General features: G+C 46.7%; 1 protein-coding gene across 1 annotated transcript in view; it reads left to right on the forward strand.

Annotated features, from left to right (window-relative positions):
- The window catches only part of KASH5 (KASH domain containing 5), a 109,745-nt gene that overhangs the window by 69,173 nt on the left and 28,227 nt on the right, over positions 1–12,345 (forward strand). Inside the window, exon 12 of the mRNA XM_040433007.1 lies at positions 2,225–2,352. Within this exon, the coding sequence (XP_040288941.1) occupies positions 2,225–2,352 (128 nt within the window). The remainder of the gene's footprint in view (positions 1–2,224; positions 2,353–12,345) is intronic.

Raw genomic sequence — 12,345 nt, forward strand, 5'->3', positions numbered from 1 at the left:
GACCCACTTTCTAAATGAACCCAAAGGCATAAACTGTATGAGAAATTTTTGGGCAGATGATTGCTAATAAGTTTTCATATGAATGCTCGTTAGCGATCATCTTGACTGCCGCCAATTGCCAGATGAATGAGCAAACGCTCTTTCATTGGGCAATTGTGATTTTTAAGCACACTTAAAAATCACACTTAAAAATCCTTATTTGCAGGCGGCAGGTTGTGCTGTCTAATCATGATCTGCCGCCGGCAAAGCACTATACGGTATGGGGACGCGATCCCTCCTCCTCATGATGCGGAGGAGATCGCTGCATGTAATAGTAGCAGCCTCCTCCACTGACGAGCAGGCGATTGCTGGGAAGGAATGCTTCTATCCCGACAATGTCTGCCACATCGGGCTGTCTGATACAGCCATTAGTCACTTAGCATTCCCATTTAGTAAACTGAAATCCTCTCATACAAGTAAAAACAATGGCTTGTTTGAACAATCTATGGAAATAGGCTCACTAAAGCCTGTATTACACCTGTCCAAAGGGGACCCAGAAACCCACCAGAACCCCATCAGATATAATTACAGTGAATGGGGATCTGGCGGTGCCTGGCAGTGTCTGGCTATATCGGATACAGTAACTGTTAGTCTGCATCACTGCCGGAACAGACTCGCAAAGTTCCCTTGATGCATATGTGAATGTATTCAAAGAGCACTGCAAACTTTGTAGGTCAGTTCTTTCAATACTCCTAAAAGATAAAATCAGACTTGCACTGCTGCCCTTCAAAAGTGGTCAGAAATATTCATAAAGAATCAGTTTATCCAAGCATGTAATAAGCTTCTATTCTTTCCCCACTGCTGTCAGACCATGCTGGTAACAGTTAAACATGTTTTATAATATGTGATCCTGTTAGTGGACCTCAACAGCTTCACCTTGATAGGTCTGGCATCAGGATTAATGAGATCTTGCTGAGAACTGTCCATAGGGAATATAGAGATCTACAGTATGTGGGAGGTGTAAGACTAATGACCAGTGGAAAAATTTAAGGCTACATGCACACGACCATGTGCAGTCCGGGAAACGCGGCCTATATGTCAGACGCATCTCTTGGACCAATGGCTGCTCCACTGAAACAAACTCACTGATTTATAGTGATGTAAAATGCAGTGAGCTCCTGTCTGACCATGGATCTATTGTCTTGTACTCATTAAGAGGGCAACACTATTATGAGGAGCACTAAGCAGGCAGCACTACTGTAAATGGGGCACTTATGGGGCATAAATAATGCGTAGGGGCACTAAGGGAACATAACTACTGTGTTGGAGCACTAAAGGGGCATAACTACTGTGCGAGGGCACTAAAGAGGCATTCTTACTGTAAGGGGAGCACTAGGGGGGATTCATATGGGGAGGGAGTAGTAAGGAGGCACTTAAGGGGTATCATTACTCTAAGAGGGCACAAAGGAGACATAATCACTGAGTGGGGACACTATTGCAGTGTGTCACACAGAAGGTACTCGCCAAGTGTGTGGGGCACAAAGGAGAATAAGCTGGATTAGGCATGTATGGAGAGAAACTAGGCAGAGTTAGAGGTGGAGTGAGTTCCTATCTGACTGCAGATCTATTGTATTGTACAGTACAGTAGACCCATGATCAGGTAGGTACTGACTGCTTCGTATATCACTATGATGCAGTGAGTTTGTGTCAGAGGAGCCACTGTCGGTCCTGGAGACGCAGGCGACACACGGGCCACGTTTCCCGGACTGCACAGTAGTGTGCATGCAGCCTAAGGGCTCATGCCCACGAACGTAAGGGCTCCGCGCCCATGCTGCGGACCGCAAATTGAGGTCCGCAATGCACGGGCACCGACTGTGGGGAAGCCACATGCGGATAGCAGACCCATTCACTTGAATGGGGTCTGCGATCCGTCAGTTACGCAAAAAGATAGAACAAGTTCTATATTTTTGCGGAACAGAAGCACGGAACCAAACACCATGGAAGTGAATGTGTCAGCATCTGCTATGCGGAATGCACACAGCTGGTGACCCGTGTATTATGGAACTGCCGTATGTGGCCCACAATACGGCCACGGGAGCACTACGGCCGTGCGAAAGAGGCCTAAGTTTAAATGCAAAGAGTGACTAGTTGGTTGAGTATTTCAACAGAGGATATTAGTAGAACATGCAGCTGTCAGTACCTTATATAATTGTTTATTTTTGTGCCTTCTTTTCTAAAACTACAGCTAGAAGAACAGAGCAATATCTTGTTAAAACGCCTCAGCTGCCTGAGCCATCTTAAGTGTGTGTGGGAAACATACGCAAGCAAGCTAAAAGGAGCAAAGCAGATTAACACTAACAATAAGAGGACAAGGTATCATCTCCAGTGTTCTTAATTCAGATGAACTATTCATCCTACATGGATTTACCATAGTTCTTTATTATGTTCTTTAAAGGGACTGTATCACCAAAAAAAAATTGACTCAATAAAACTAGATAGTGAAGCATATTATTTTTTTTAGAATTGTAGAGTTTCTGTTATTCTGTTTTACATGGTTATGGAAGAAGCCATCTTGCATGAACTGCCCCGATTTCGTCGGTGATCCCTCAGACCCAGGATATCCTGTTTTCAACTGTATCTGAGGTCGCAGATGCAATTAAATGCAATGGTAAAGCAGGGAGCCATCAGGTTCCTGCTCCACCATTCACCCGCCTGTGAATTCCCCAGCAGGCAAGCGCAATGCAGTGATGTAATTGCGCCTGCTGAGCTGAACACAAGCTGGGGAATGATGTGTTCCATTCATTAGGGGAATGGGGCTAAGTGAGCGTTACTTTTTTTATTTTATTAATTAATCTGTGAGGGAAGCACTAAGGGGGTAACACTAATTCAAAGGGGGAACTAAGGGGGCAGCATTATTGTAAGGGGGCACTAAGGGGGTAACACTATTTCCCCCTGTCACGACAGCACCACCAGAGAGATGGACTCCTCCCCCAGGGACAGGAAACCTAGAGCACAAAAGGAAGCACTTCCTTCCCCTTCATCAGTGGTTTCCTGTCCCTAGGAAGCCTGGAGTAATCTCATAGCCTGGTGGGCTGTGTGTAGGGTCTGGCTGGGGGACCGTGGAAGTTAGAAATCCCTGTAGTTCAGGGTAGCTAGGTCCCCCGTATGGCTCCGGGTGTGGAGGCGGTTCGTTCACCCCCAGCTGCAGGTCCTTTGACTTGCCGCCCGCCTCCTGCTCCCTCCGCCCGCTCCTCGCCACCGCCGCGGCCCGCTCGTAGTGCGGGAGGGGCCGCGGCAAGTTAGTTGGAAAGCTTAACGCTTCAGCTGTATCGCAGCTGCGGGTGGTGTGAAGGACGGGTCCGGTGCTCCGGCGTGGTTGCGCTGGGAGTGCCGATGGCTGCGGCCATGTTGGAGGCGGGACCAAGATCACATGGGGCTGGGGAGGAGGAGGGACGATGCAGCGCTTACTGATGACGTCAGATGCCGGCTCTCCCACTCTCAGAGCTGCAGATTTAAAAGGAGTTCCTTTGGCTGCAGTTCTGCCTCCATTAAGTGAACTGAACAGCCAGCGTCGGTGATTCAGCTTCCAGGAGGGGGTGTTTGCCCAGAAGATGAGTGTCTTCAGTGAGGATACGGGCTCCAGGAGGGCTCGCTCAGAATCTTCTACCAAGGTACCATTTACGGTGAGTGTATGCGTTTGGCTTTTGAATAATTTTTTTGTCCTGACCCTTGGTATGGTTACCTTTTTCTTTTTAGGATGAGGGTCCCAGGAAATGTAAAAAGGTTGAGGGCAAAGAATGTGCCATGTGCAAAGTCAGTCTTGCGGCCTAATTGTGTCAGCTGCACTAATAAGGTTATTGCGCAAGAAACGCCGTCATTACTACTGCAGATGCAGGACATGGTCAAGAACCAAATAGAAGCCTCCCTAAGAGGAGTTTTGCCAGTGCTTACGTCACCTACACCTCAGCCGGCAGTTGCCCCTTCTGTCCCAGTGCTATCTGACGTTGAGGAAGAAGGTTTAATTATGGCCCATTCGGACTCGGGTATAGTCTGCGGCTTGTCCGACCTTTACTTCGATGTATATTTTTGTATATATGATATTGCTCCAGCTATTTCTCTTACGTTTATGCAAGAGAAGAGTCGGAAAGGTCTGAAGATGATATGTCAAGCAGACCGTTATTTCAATGTGAAGATACGGATCAGTTGGTCAAGACAGTAAGATCAGCTATGGGTCTGGAAGAGGCTAGAGAGCAGAAATCTATCCAGGACATCATGTTTGATGGTCTTGAAGTAAAGAAAAGGAAAGTTTTCCCTATTCACCGGACTGTGTCCCAACTTATTAAACGGGAATGGGAGAACCCGGATAAGAAATCGTTTATTCCTAGGGCCATAAAGAGGAAATACCCCTTTAATGACGCAGAGAACAGTTCCTGGGATTATTCTCCTAAGGCCTCTTTCACACTACGGTATGGATATTTCAGTGTTTTCCGGTCCGTTTTTCACGGATCCGTTGTTCCTTTTTTTTTTGTTTCCGGTCCGTTTTTCCGCTCCATTTTACCGTATGGCATATACAGTATACAGTAATTACATAGAAAAAATTGGGCTGGGCATAATATTTTCAATAGATGGTTCCGCAAAAACGGAACGGATACGGAAGACATACGAATGCATTTCCGTATGTGTTCCGTTTTTTTTGCCGACCCATTGACTTGAATGGAGCCACGGAACGTGATTTGCGGGCAATAATAGGACATGTTCTATCTTTCAACGGAACGGAAAAACGGAAATACGGAAACGGAATGCATACGGAGTACATTCGTTTTTTTTTGCGGAACCATTGAAATGAATGGTTCCGTATACGGACCGTATACAGAACGCAAAAAACAGCCCGCAAAGCGGAAAAAAAACCGGTAGTGTGAAAAAGGCCTAAGGGCTTGTTCACACGAACGTTTATTGCGTTCCGTATACTGTCCGTATACGGAACCATTCATTTCAATGGGTCCGCAAAAAAAACAGAATGTACTCCGTGAGCATTCCGTTTCCGTATGTCCGTATTTTCGTTCCACTACATTTTGAGTCTTGTCCTATTATTGTCCGCAAATCACGTTCCGTGGCTCCATTCAAGTCAATGGGTCCGCAAAAAAAACGGAACACATACTGAAATGCATCCGTATGTCTTCCGTATCCGTTCCATTTTTGCGGAACCATCTATTGAAAATTTTATGCCCAGCCCAATTTTTTTCTATGTAATTACTGTATACTGTATATGCCATACGGAAAAACGGAACAGAAACGGAAACACAACGGAAACAAAAAACGGAACAAAGGATCTGTGAAAAATGGTCCGCAAAACACTGAAAAAGCCATACGGTCGTGTGAACAAGCCCTAAGGCTACATGCACACGACCGTATGTGTTTTGCGGTCCGGAAATTGCGGATCCACAAAAAAATCGGATGATGTTCCGTATGGCATCCATTTTTTTGCGGTTCCATTGTAATAATGCTTATCCTTGTCCGCAAACTAGAAAAAAATAGGACATGCACTATTTTTTTTGTGGAGCAACGGAACGGACATACTGATGCGGACAGCACATGGTGTGCTGTCCTCGTTTTTGCGGACCCATTGAAATGAATGGGTCCGCATCCTATTCGCAAAAAAAACGGAACGGACACGGAAACAAACAACGTTCATGTGCATGTAGCCTAAAATTGATGTGGCTATTGCCAAGGTTTCTAGAAAGGGTTCTCTACCTTTTGAAGATTTGGGGTCTCTTAGGGAGCCCTTGGATAAAAAGGCGGAGGGGTTCCTTAACCCCTTAAGGACTCAGCCCTATTTCACCTTAAGGACTTTTTAGGGACCAGTTCAGGTCTGAAGTCACTTTGCGAGGCTTACATAATAGAAACCACCCAAAAATGGGTGTTCCACAAGAATTAATGGAAAATAGAGATACAATTTCAAAATTTCACATTTTTGGCAGATTTTCCATTTTAATAATTTTTTTCCAGTTACAAAGCAAGGGTTAACAGCCAAACCAAACTCAATATTTATGGCCCTGATTCTGTAGTTTACAGAAACACCCCATATGTGGTCGTAAACCGCTGTACGGGCACATGGCAGGGCGCAGAAGGAAAGGAATGCCATACGGTTTTTGGAAGGCAGGTTTTGCTGGACTGGTTTTTTTGACACCATGTACCATTTGAAGCCCCCCTGATGCACCCCTAGAGTAGAAACTCCCAAAAAGTGACCCCATTTTAGAAACTATGGGATAGGGTGGCAGAATTGCTGGTACTAGTTTAGGGTACATATGATTTTTGGTTGCTCTATATTACACTTTTGTGAGGCAAGGTAACAAGAAATAGCTGTTTTGGCACCATTTTTATTTTTTGATATTTAGAACATTTGTCTGACAGGTTAGATCATGTGATATTTTTATAGACCAAGTTGTCACGGACGCAGCGATACCTAATATGTATACTTTTTTTTTTTTATGCAAGTTTTACACAATGATTTCATTTTTGAAGCAAAAAAAATCATGTTTTAGTGTTTCCATAGTCTGAGAGCCATAATTTTTTCAGTTTTTGGGCGATTACCTTGGGTAGGGTATGATTTTTGCGGGATGAGATGACGGTTTTATTGGCACTATTTTGGGGTGCGTGTGACTTTTTGATCGCCTGCTATTACACTTTTTGTGATGTAAGGTGACAAAGAATTGTTTATTTAGCACAGTTTTTTTATTTTTTTTACGGTGTTCATCTGAGGGATTAAGTCATGTGATATTTTTATAGAGCCGGTGGATAAGGACGCGGCGATACCTAATATGTAAATTTTTTTTATTTATGTAAGTTTTACACAATGACAGCTTGTTTTAAACAAAAAAATGATGTTTTAGTGTCTCCATATTCTGAGCCATAGTTTTTTTTTTTTTTTTGGGCGATTGTCTCAGGTAGGGGCTCATTTTTTGCGGGATGAGGTGACGGTTAGATTGGTACTATTTTGGTGGGCAAACGCCTTTTTGATCGCTTGCTGTTGTACTTTTTGTGATGTAAGGTGACAAAAACAATGGTTTATTTAGCATAGTTTTTTATTTTTACGGTGTTCATCTGAGGGGTTAGGTCATGTGATATGTTTATAGAGCCGGTCGATACGGACACAGCGATACCTAATATGTCAATTTTTTTTCCCCCCTATTTTTTACCATTTTTTTTTTACTTTATTTGGGGAAAATTACGTTTTTGTTTATTTTTACTTGAAACTTTTAATTTTTGGGGGGAAAACGTTATTTTTCAATTTTTTTTTTCACTTTATTTTTTGTCCCACTTGGGACTTGAACTTTTGGGGGTCTAATCCCCTTTACAATGCATTCCAATACTTCTGTATTGGAATGCATTGGCTGTATGAGTAATACTGTGTGTATTACTCATACAGTTTCTGGCCTGTGAGATCCAGGGGGCTGGATCTCACAGGCTCGTCACCGGAAGGCAGCGCAGATGCCTAAGGAAGGCATCGTGCTGCCTTCCATGCCATCGGGTCCCCCTTACAGCCGCATGGGGACCCGATGGCGGACATGATTTCAGCGGACATCCTGTTGCGATTAACCCCCGCCGCGCCGCAATGCCGTTTTAAAGTTAGGACAAACCGGTACGTCCTGGGTCCTTAAGGACTCGGCAAACATGGCGTACCGGGGGGTTAAGAGAGCCTGGGAGTCCACAGGGGCAGCTCTCAAACCAAGCATAGCAGGTACCTCAGTGGCTAGGTCCATGATATTATGGATTGACCAGCTCTCAGCAGATATCCAAAATGAAGTTCCTAAGGAGCAACTGCTTGCCTCTCTTCCCACAATTAGGCAAGCGGCCGCCTTCTTGGCGGACTCTTCTTCGGATACCCTGAGGCTGTCTGCTAGGGCTGGGGCCTTGACTAACTCGGCTAGGCGGGCTCTATGGGTAAAGAACTGGTCGTGGGATCTCAGCTCCAAAAATAAATTGTGTGCCATACCATGTGAGGGCGAGTTGCTTTTTGGTTTGGTCCTCACAGATTTGTTAGAAAAAGCGGGAGATAAGAAGAAAGGGTTCCCTCTTCCTCAGTCCTCTAGGCAATACCGGTCCTTTCGTGCGAAGGGAAGGGGAGGGGGCCAGGATAGAGGTAGAGGCCAGTCAGGCTTTAGATGGAGGGGTTCCCGTAAAGGTAGCGGCTTTATGTTTAACCAGCCCTCCTCTTCCTCCTCTAAAAAGCCCAGCCCCCAATGACAGGGTCTTGCGGGTAGGTGGCAGGCTAAGAAACTTCTTGGTGGAGTGGCAGTTAATTTCAAGGAGTACGTGGGTCCTGGAGACCCTAAGAGATGGTCTCCGTCTCGAGTTCATCAGCCTGCCACCTACCCGTTACATAGTCACAAAATGTCCACCGGGTCCCTCGGGTCTGTCTTCTCTCCAGCTGGAAGTCTTATCACTGATGGAAAAAGGGGTTCTGGTTCCGGTTCCAGCAGAAGAAATAGGTCAGGGTTTCTATACGAAGAAAAAAAGTCAAACGGAACCTTCAGAGTCATAAATCTGAAGCCTCTGAATCAGTTTCTCAGTTACCATCGGTTCAAGATGGAGACCCTGAAGTCAACGATAAATCTGTTAACAAAGGACTGTTATATGGCATCTCTAGACCTAAGGGACGCCTACCTCCATGTGCCCATCCACAAGGACTTCCAGAAGTACCTAAGGTTGGCAGTTCATGTAAACTCCCATCTGTTGCACCTACAGTTCTGTGCCCTACCATTCGGAATTGCCGTCGCTCCAAGGATCTTCCCAAAGATCATTGCCGAGATGGCGGCCCACATCAGAGAGGGGGACGGCATCTTCACCCTGTACTTGGACGACTTCCTGCTGGTGGCAGAGGCCAAGGAAAAGTTTCTCTCTCTGGCAGAATCCCAACTAAATTCAATATCAGCGGTTCACTTAAGAGGAGACCTGAACCTGAGAGCAGACTATCTCAGCAGACACCGGATTCGTCAAGGAGAGTGGAAGTTAAATCCAGAGGTGTTCCGAAAGATCTCGGCATTATGGGGCAAGCCTCAGATAGATCTCTTTGCCACTAGAGTAAACAGGCAAGTCAGCAAATTTTACTCGCTATCTCTGGCGGACGGACCTCTAGCAGTGGACGCTTTATCTCAAAAATGGGATTGGGACCTAGCGTACGCTTTTCCCCCGCTGGCGCTGGTCCCCAGAGTCATCAAAAAGATAAAGGAAAAAGGGGCAAAAGTCATCCTGGTGGCTCCCTTTTGGCCCCGGAGGGCTTGGTTCTCCTGTCTAAGATCCATGTCGCTAGGGGATCCCTGGGTCCTTCCGGAGCTTCCCAACCTACTCTTACAGGGCCCAGTATGTCATTCGAAGGTGCTCAATCTCCATTTGACGGCTTGGCTTTTGAAAGGTTAACCTTAAAAGCTAAGGGATTGTCTGATGCCGTCATCTCCACGTTACAAGCCAGCAGGAAAGAAGATACGTATAAGATTTATGTCAAGATCTGGAGAAAATTTCTGTCCATGAGTAACCTTGCTTCCTTTGACCCGGAAAAACCCAGCTTGGCGGATATTTTGAATTTACTGCAGAAAGGTCTGGAAAAGGAGTTGAGAGTGGCCACTCTCAAAGTTCAGGTTTCTGCCTTGGGAGTTTTGTTTGGCCAGAAGATTGCGGATCATCCCTGGATCATCAGATTCCTTAAAGAGGACCTTTCACCGATTATTACACTATGAACTAACTATACAGACATGTAGAGCGGCGCCCGGGGATCTCACTGCACTTACTATTATCCCTGGGCGCCGCTCCGTTCTCCCGTTATGCCCTCCGTTATCTCCGCTCACTAAGTTATAGTAGGCAGAGATTTCAGTCCCTAAGTTATGGTAGGCGGAGTCTTCCCTTGTTCTGCTCTAGCGCTGGCCAATCGCAGCGCAGAGCTCACAGCCTGGGAGACTCCGCCTACTATAACTTAGTGAACAGAGATACCGGAGGGCATAGCAGGAGAACGGAGCGGCGCCCGGGGATAATAGTAAGTGCAGTGAGATCCACGGGCGGCGCTCTACATATCTGTATACTTAGTTCATAGTGTAAAAATCGGTGAAAGGTCCTCTTTAAGTCAGTCAAGAGACTGCAGTTATCCGTACCGATACGATCGCCAACTTGGGATCTTTCAGTGGTTCTTCAGTCCTTATGTGTAGGTCCTTTTGAGCCCTTAGATAATGTTCCTCTCAGACTGCTAGTTCAGAAGACCGCCCTCTTGGTCGCAGTGACATCGGCTCATAGGGTAGGGGAGTTAGCAGCCTTATCTGTCAGAGAGCCCTATACTCAGATCCTAGAAGACAGAATAATCTTTAAGCCGGATCCAGCATTTCTGCCCAAGGTGGTCTGCGCTTTTCATATGTCCCAGGAAGTGGTGCTGCCCTCCTTCTGTGCTAATCCCTCTTCCGAAGGAGAAAGGGTTTTTCATATGTTGGATGTACGTAGATGTGTTCTGGAATACATAGACAGGACTAAAGACTTCAGGACTGCAGGTTTGTCTCCTCCGGATAATCTGAAGGCCCATTCCACTCGGGCGGTGGCATCTTCCTGGGCGGAAAGGAGAGGGGCCTCCATTGACCAGATTTGCAGGGCAGCTACCTGGTCGTCTCCACACACTTTTTTACGTCACTATAGACTGGACGTGGGTTCCTTTTCTTCCTTAACTTTTGGCCGTAAAGTGCTTCAGGCGGTGGTCCCACCCTAATTTTCTTCTCTGGTATTCTCTCTGGTGGTACTGTCGTGACAGGGGGAAAGCCGGTAATTACTCACCGGTAATTCTGTTTCCTCATGGTCACGACAGCACCAAGGGACTTCCCACCCTTCTATTTTTGTGTGTGCACAAGTGGAGTTCACGGGGTGTGGTTAAAAAAAAAAAAAAAAGGTGTTAGCCTGTTCTTTGGTTGTTTAAGTTGTATGCGTTTTGTAAGATGTTAACTAACTGGAAGGCTTCCTAGATCTCTGTAATTCACTGATAAAGGGGAAGGAAGTGCTTCCTTTTGTGCCCTAGGCTTCCTGTCCCGGGGGGAGGAGTCCATCTCTCTGGTGGTGCTGTCGTGACCATGAGGAAACAGAATTACCGGTGAGTAATTACGGCTTTTAAAGGGATTCTGTCACCAGGTTTCACCCCTGTCAGCTAAAAATATGCTGATGTTCAGGGCGTCTTCACGATTCCTAATGTGGGCTTATAAATGTCATCTGTGGGCTTATTTAGCTAAAAAACTGCTTTTACTAACCTGTCAGTCAAACAAATAAGGTGCCCAAGGGGATGTTAATGGATGCAAGGTGCCGGCCGCACCCGCCGCCGTTCGTGCCCAGCGCCGCCTTTCCGGACTTCTGTGCCGCCTCCTAATCCTCTGTGCCGCCTCTCGCTCTCCCTCCCTCCCCCCTCCTCCTGCTGTAAGATCTCGCGCATACAGGGGTTGAGCGAAGTGCCGGCGCATGCGCACTTCGCTGTAAGAAGCCAAATTGAGAAGTCCGCACGGGCGCATCAGGCAGAGCCCTGTGCGCAAGCGCGAGATCTTACAGCAGAAGGAGGGGGGAGGGAGGGAGAGCGAGAGGCGGCACAGAGGATTAGGAGGCGGCACAGAAGTCTGGAAAGGCGGCGCTGGGCACGAACGGCGGCGGGTGCGGCCGGCACCTTGCATCCATTAACATCCCCTTGGGCACCTTATTTGTTTGACTGACAGGTTAGTAAAAGCAGTTTTTTTAGCTAAATAAGCCCACAGATGACATTTATAAGCCCACATTAGGAATCGTGAAGACGCCCTGAACATCAGCATATTTTTAGCTGACGGGGGAAACCTGGTGACAAAATCCCTTTAAGTGGGGCTTTAAGGGGACAGCACGATTGTGAGAGGGCACTAAGGGGGCAGCACATCTGTAGGAGAGGCACTCAGGAGTCATTCTTAAAGCTTGTTCACATGAACGTGCCGTATTTTGCGGTCCGCAAATTGTGGATCCGCAAAACACTGATGCGTCCGTGTGCCTTCCGCAATTTGCGGAACGGAATAAAAGGCCCTTTATAGAAATGCCTATTCTTGTCCGCAAAACGGACAAGAACAGGACATGACTCATAATTTTTGCGGGGCCACGGAACTGAGCAAGGGATGTGAACAGCACACGGAGTGCTGTCTGCATCTTTTGTGGCCCCATTGAAGTGAATGGTTCCCCCCCCCCCCCCCCCCCCCCCGAGCCACAAAAAATGCAGCTCGGATGCGGAACCAAACCATGGTCCCCCCAAACAGGCTACGGATGTGAGCATGAGCCCTTACTGTGAAGGGGCATTTAAGGGGCATAACTAATACATATGTCTAGAGATAATTCATTGAT

Source organism: Bufo bufo, chromosome 1, assembly GCF_905171765.1.
Source record: "Bufo bufo chromosome 1, aBufBuf1.1, whole genome shotgun sequence".
Classification (NCBI taxonomy): domain Eukaryota; kingdom Metazoa; phylum Chordata; class Amphibia; order Anura; family Bufonidae; genus Bufo; species Bufo bufo.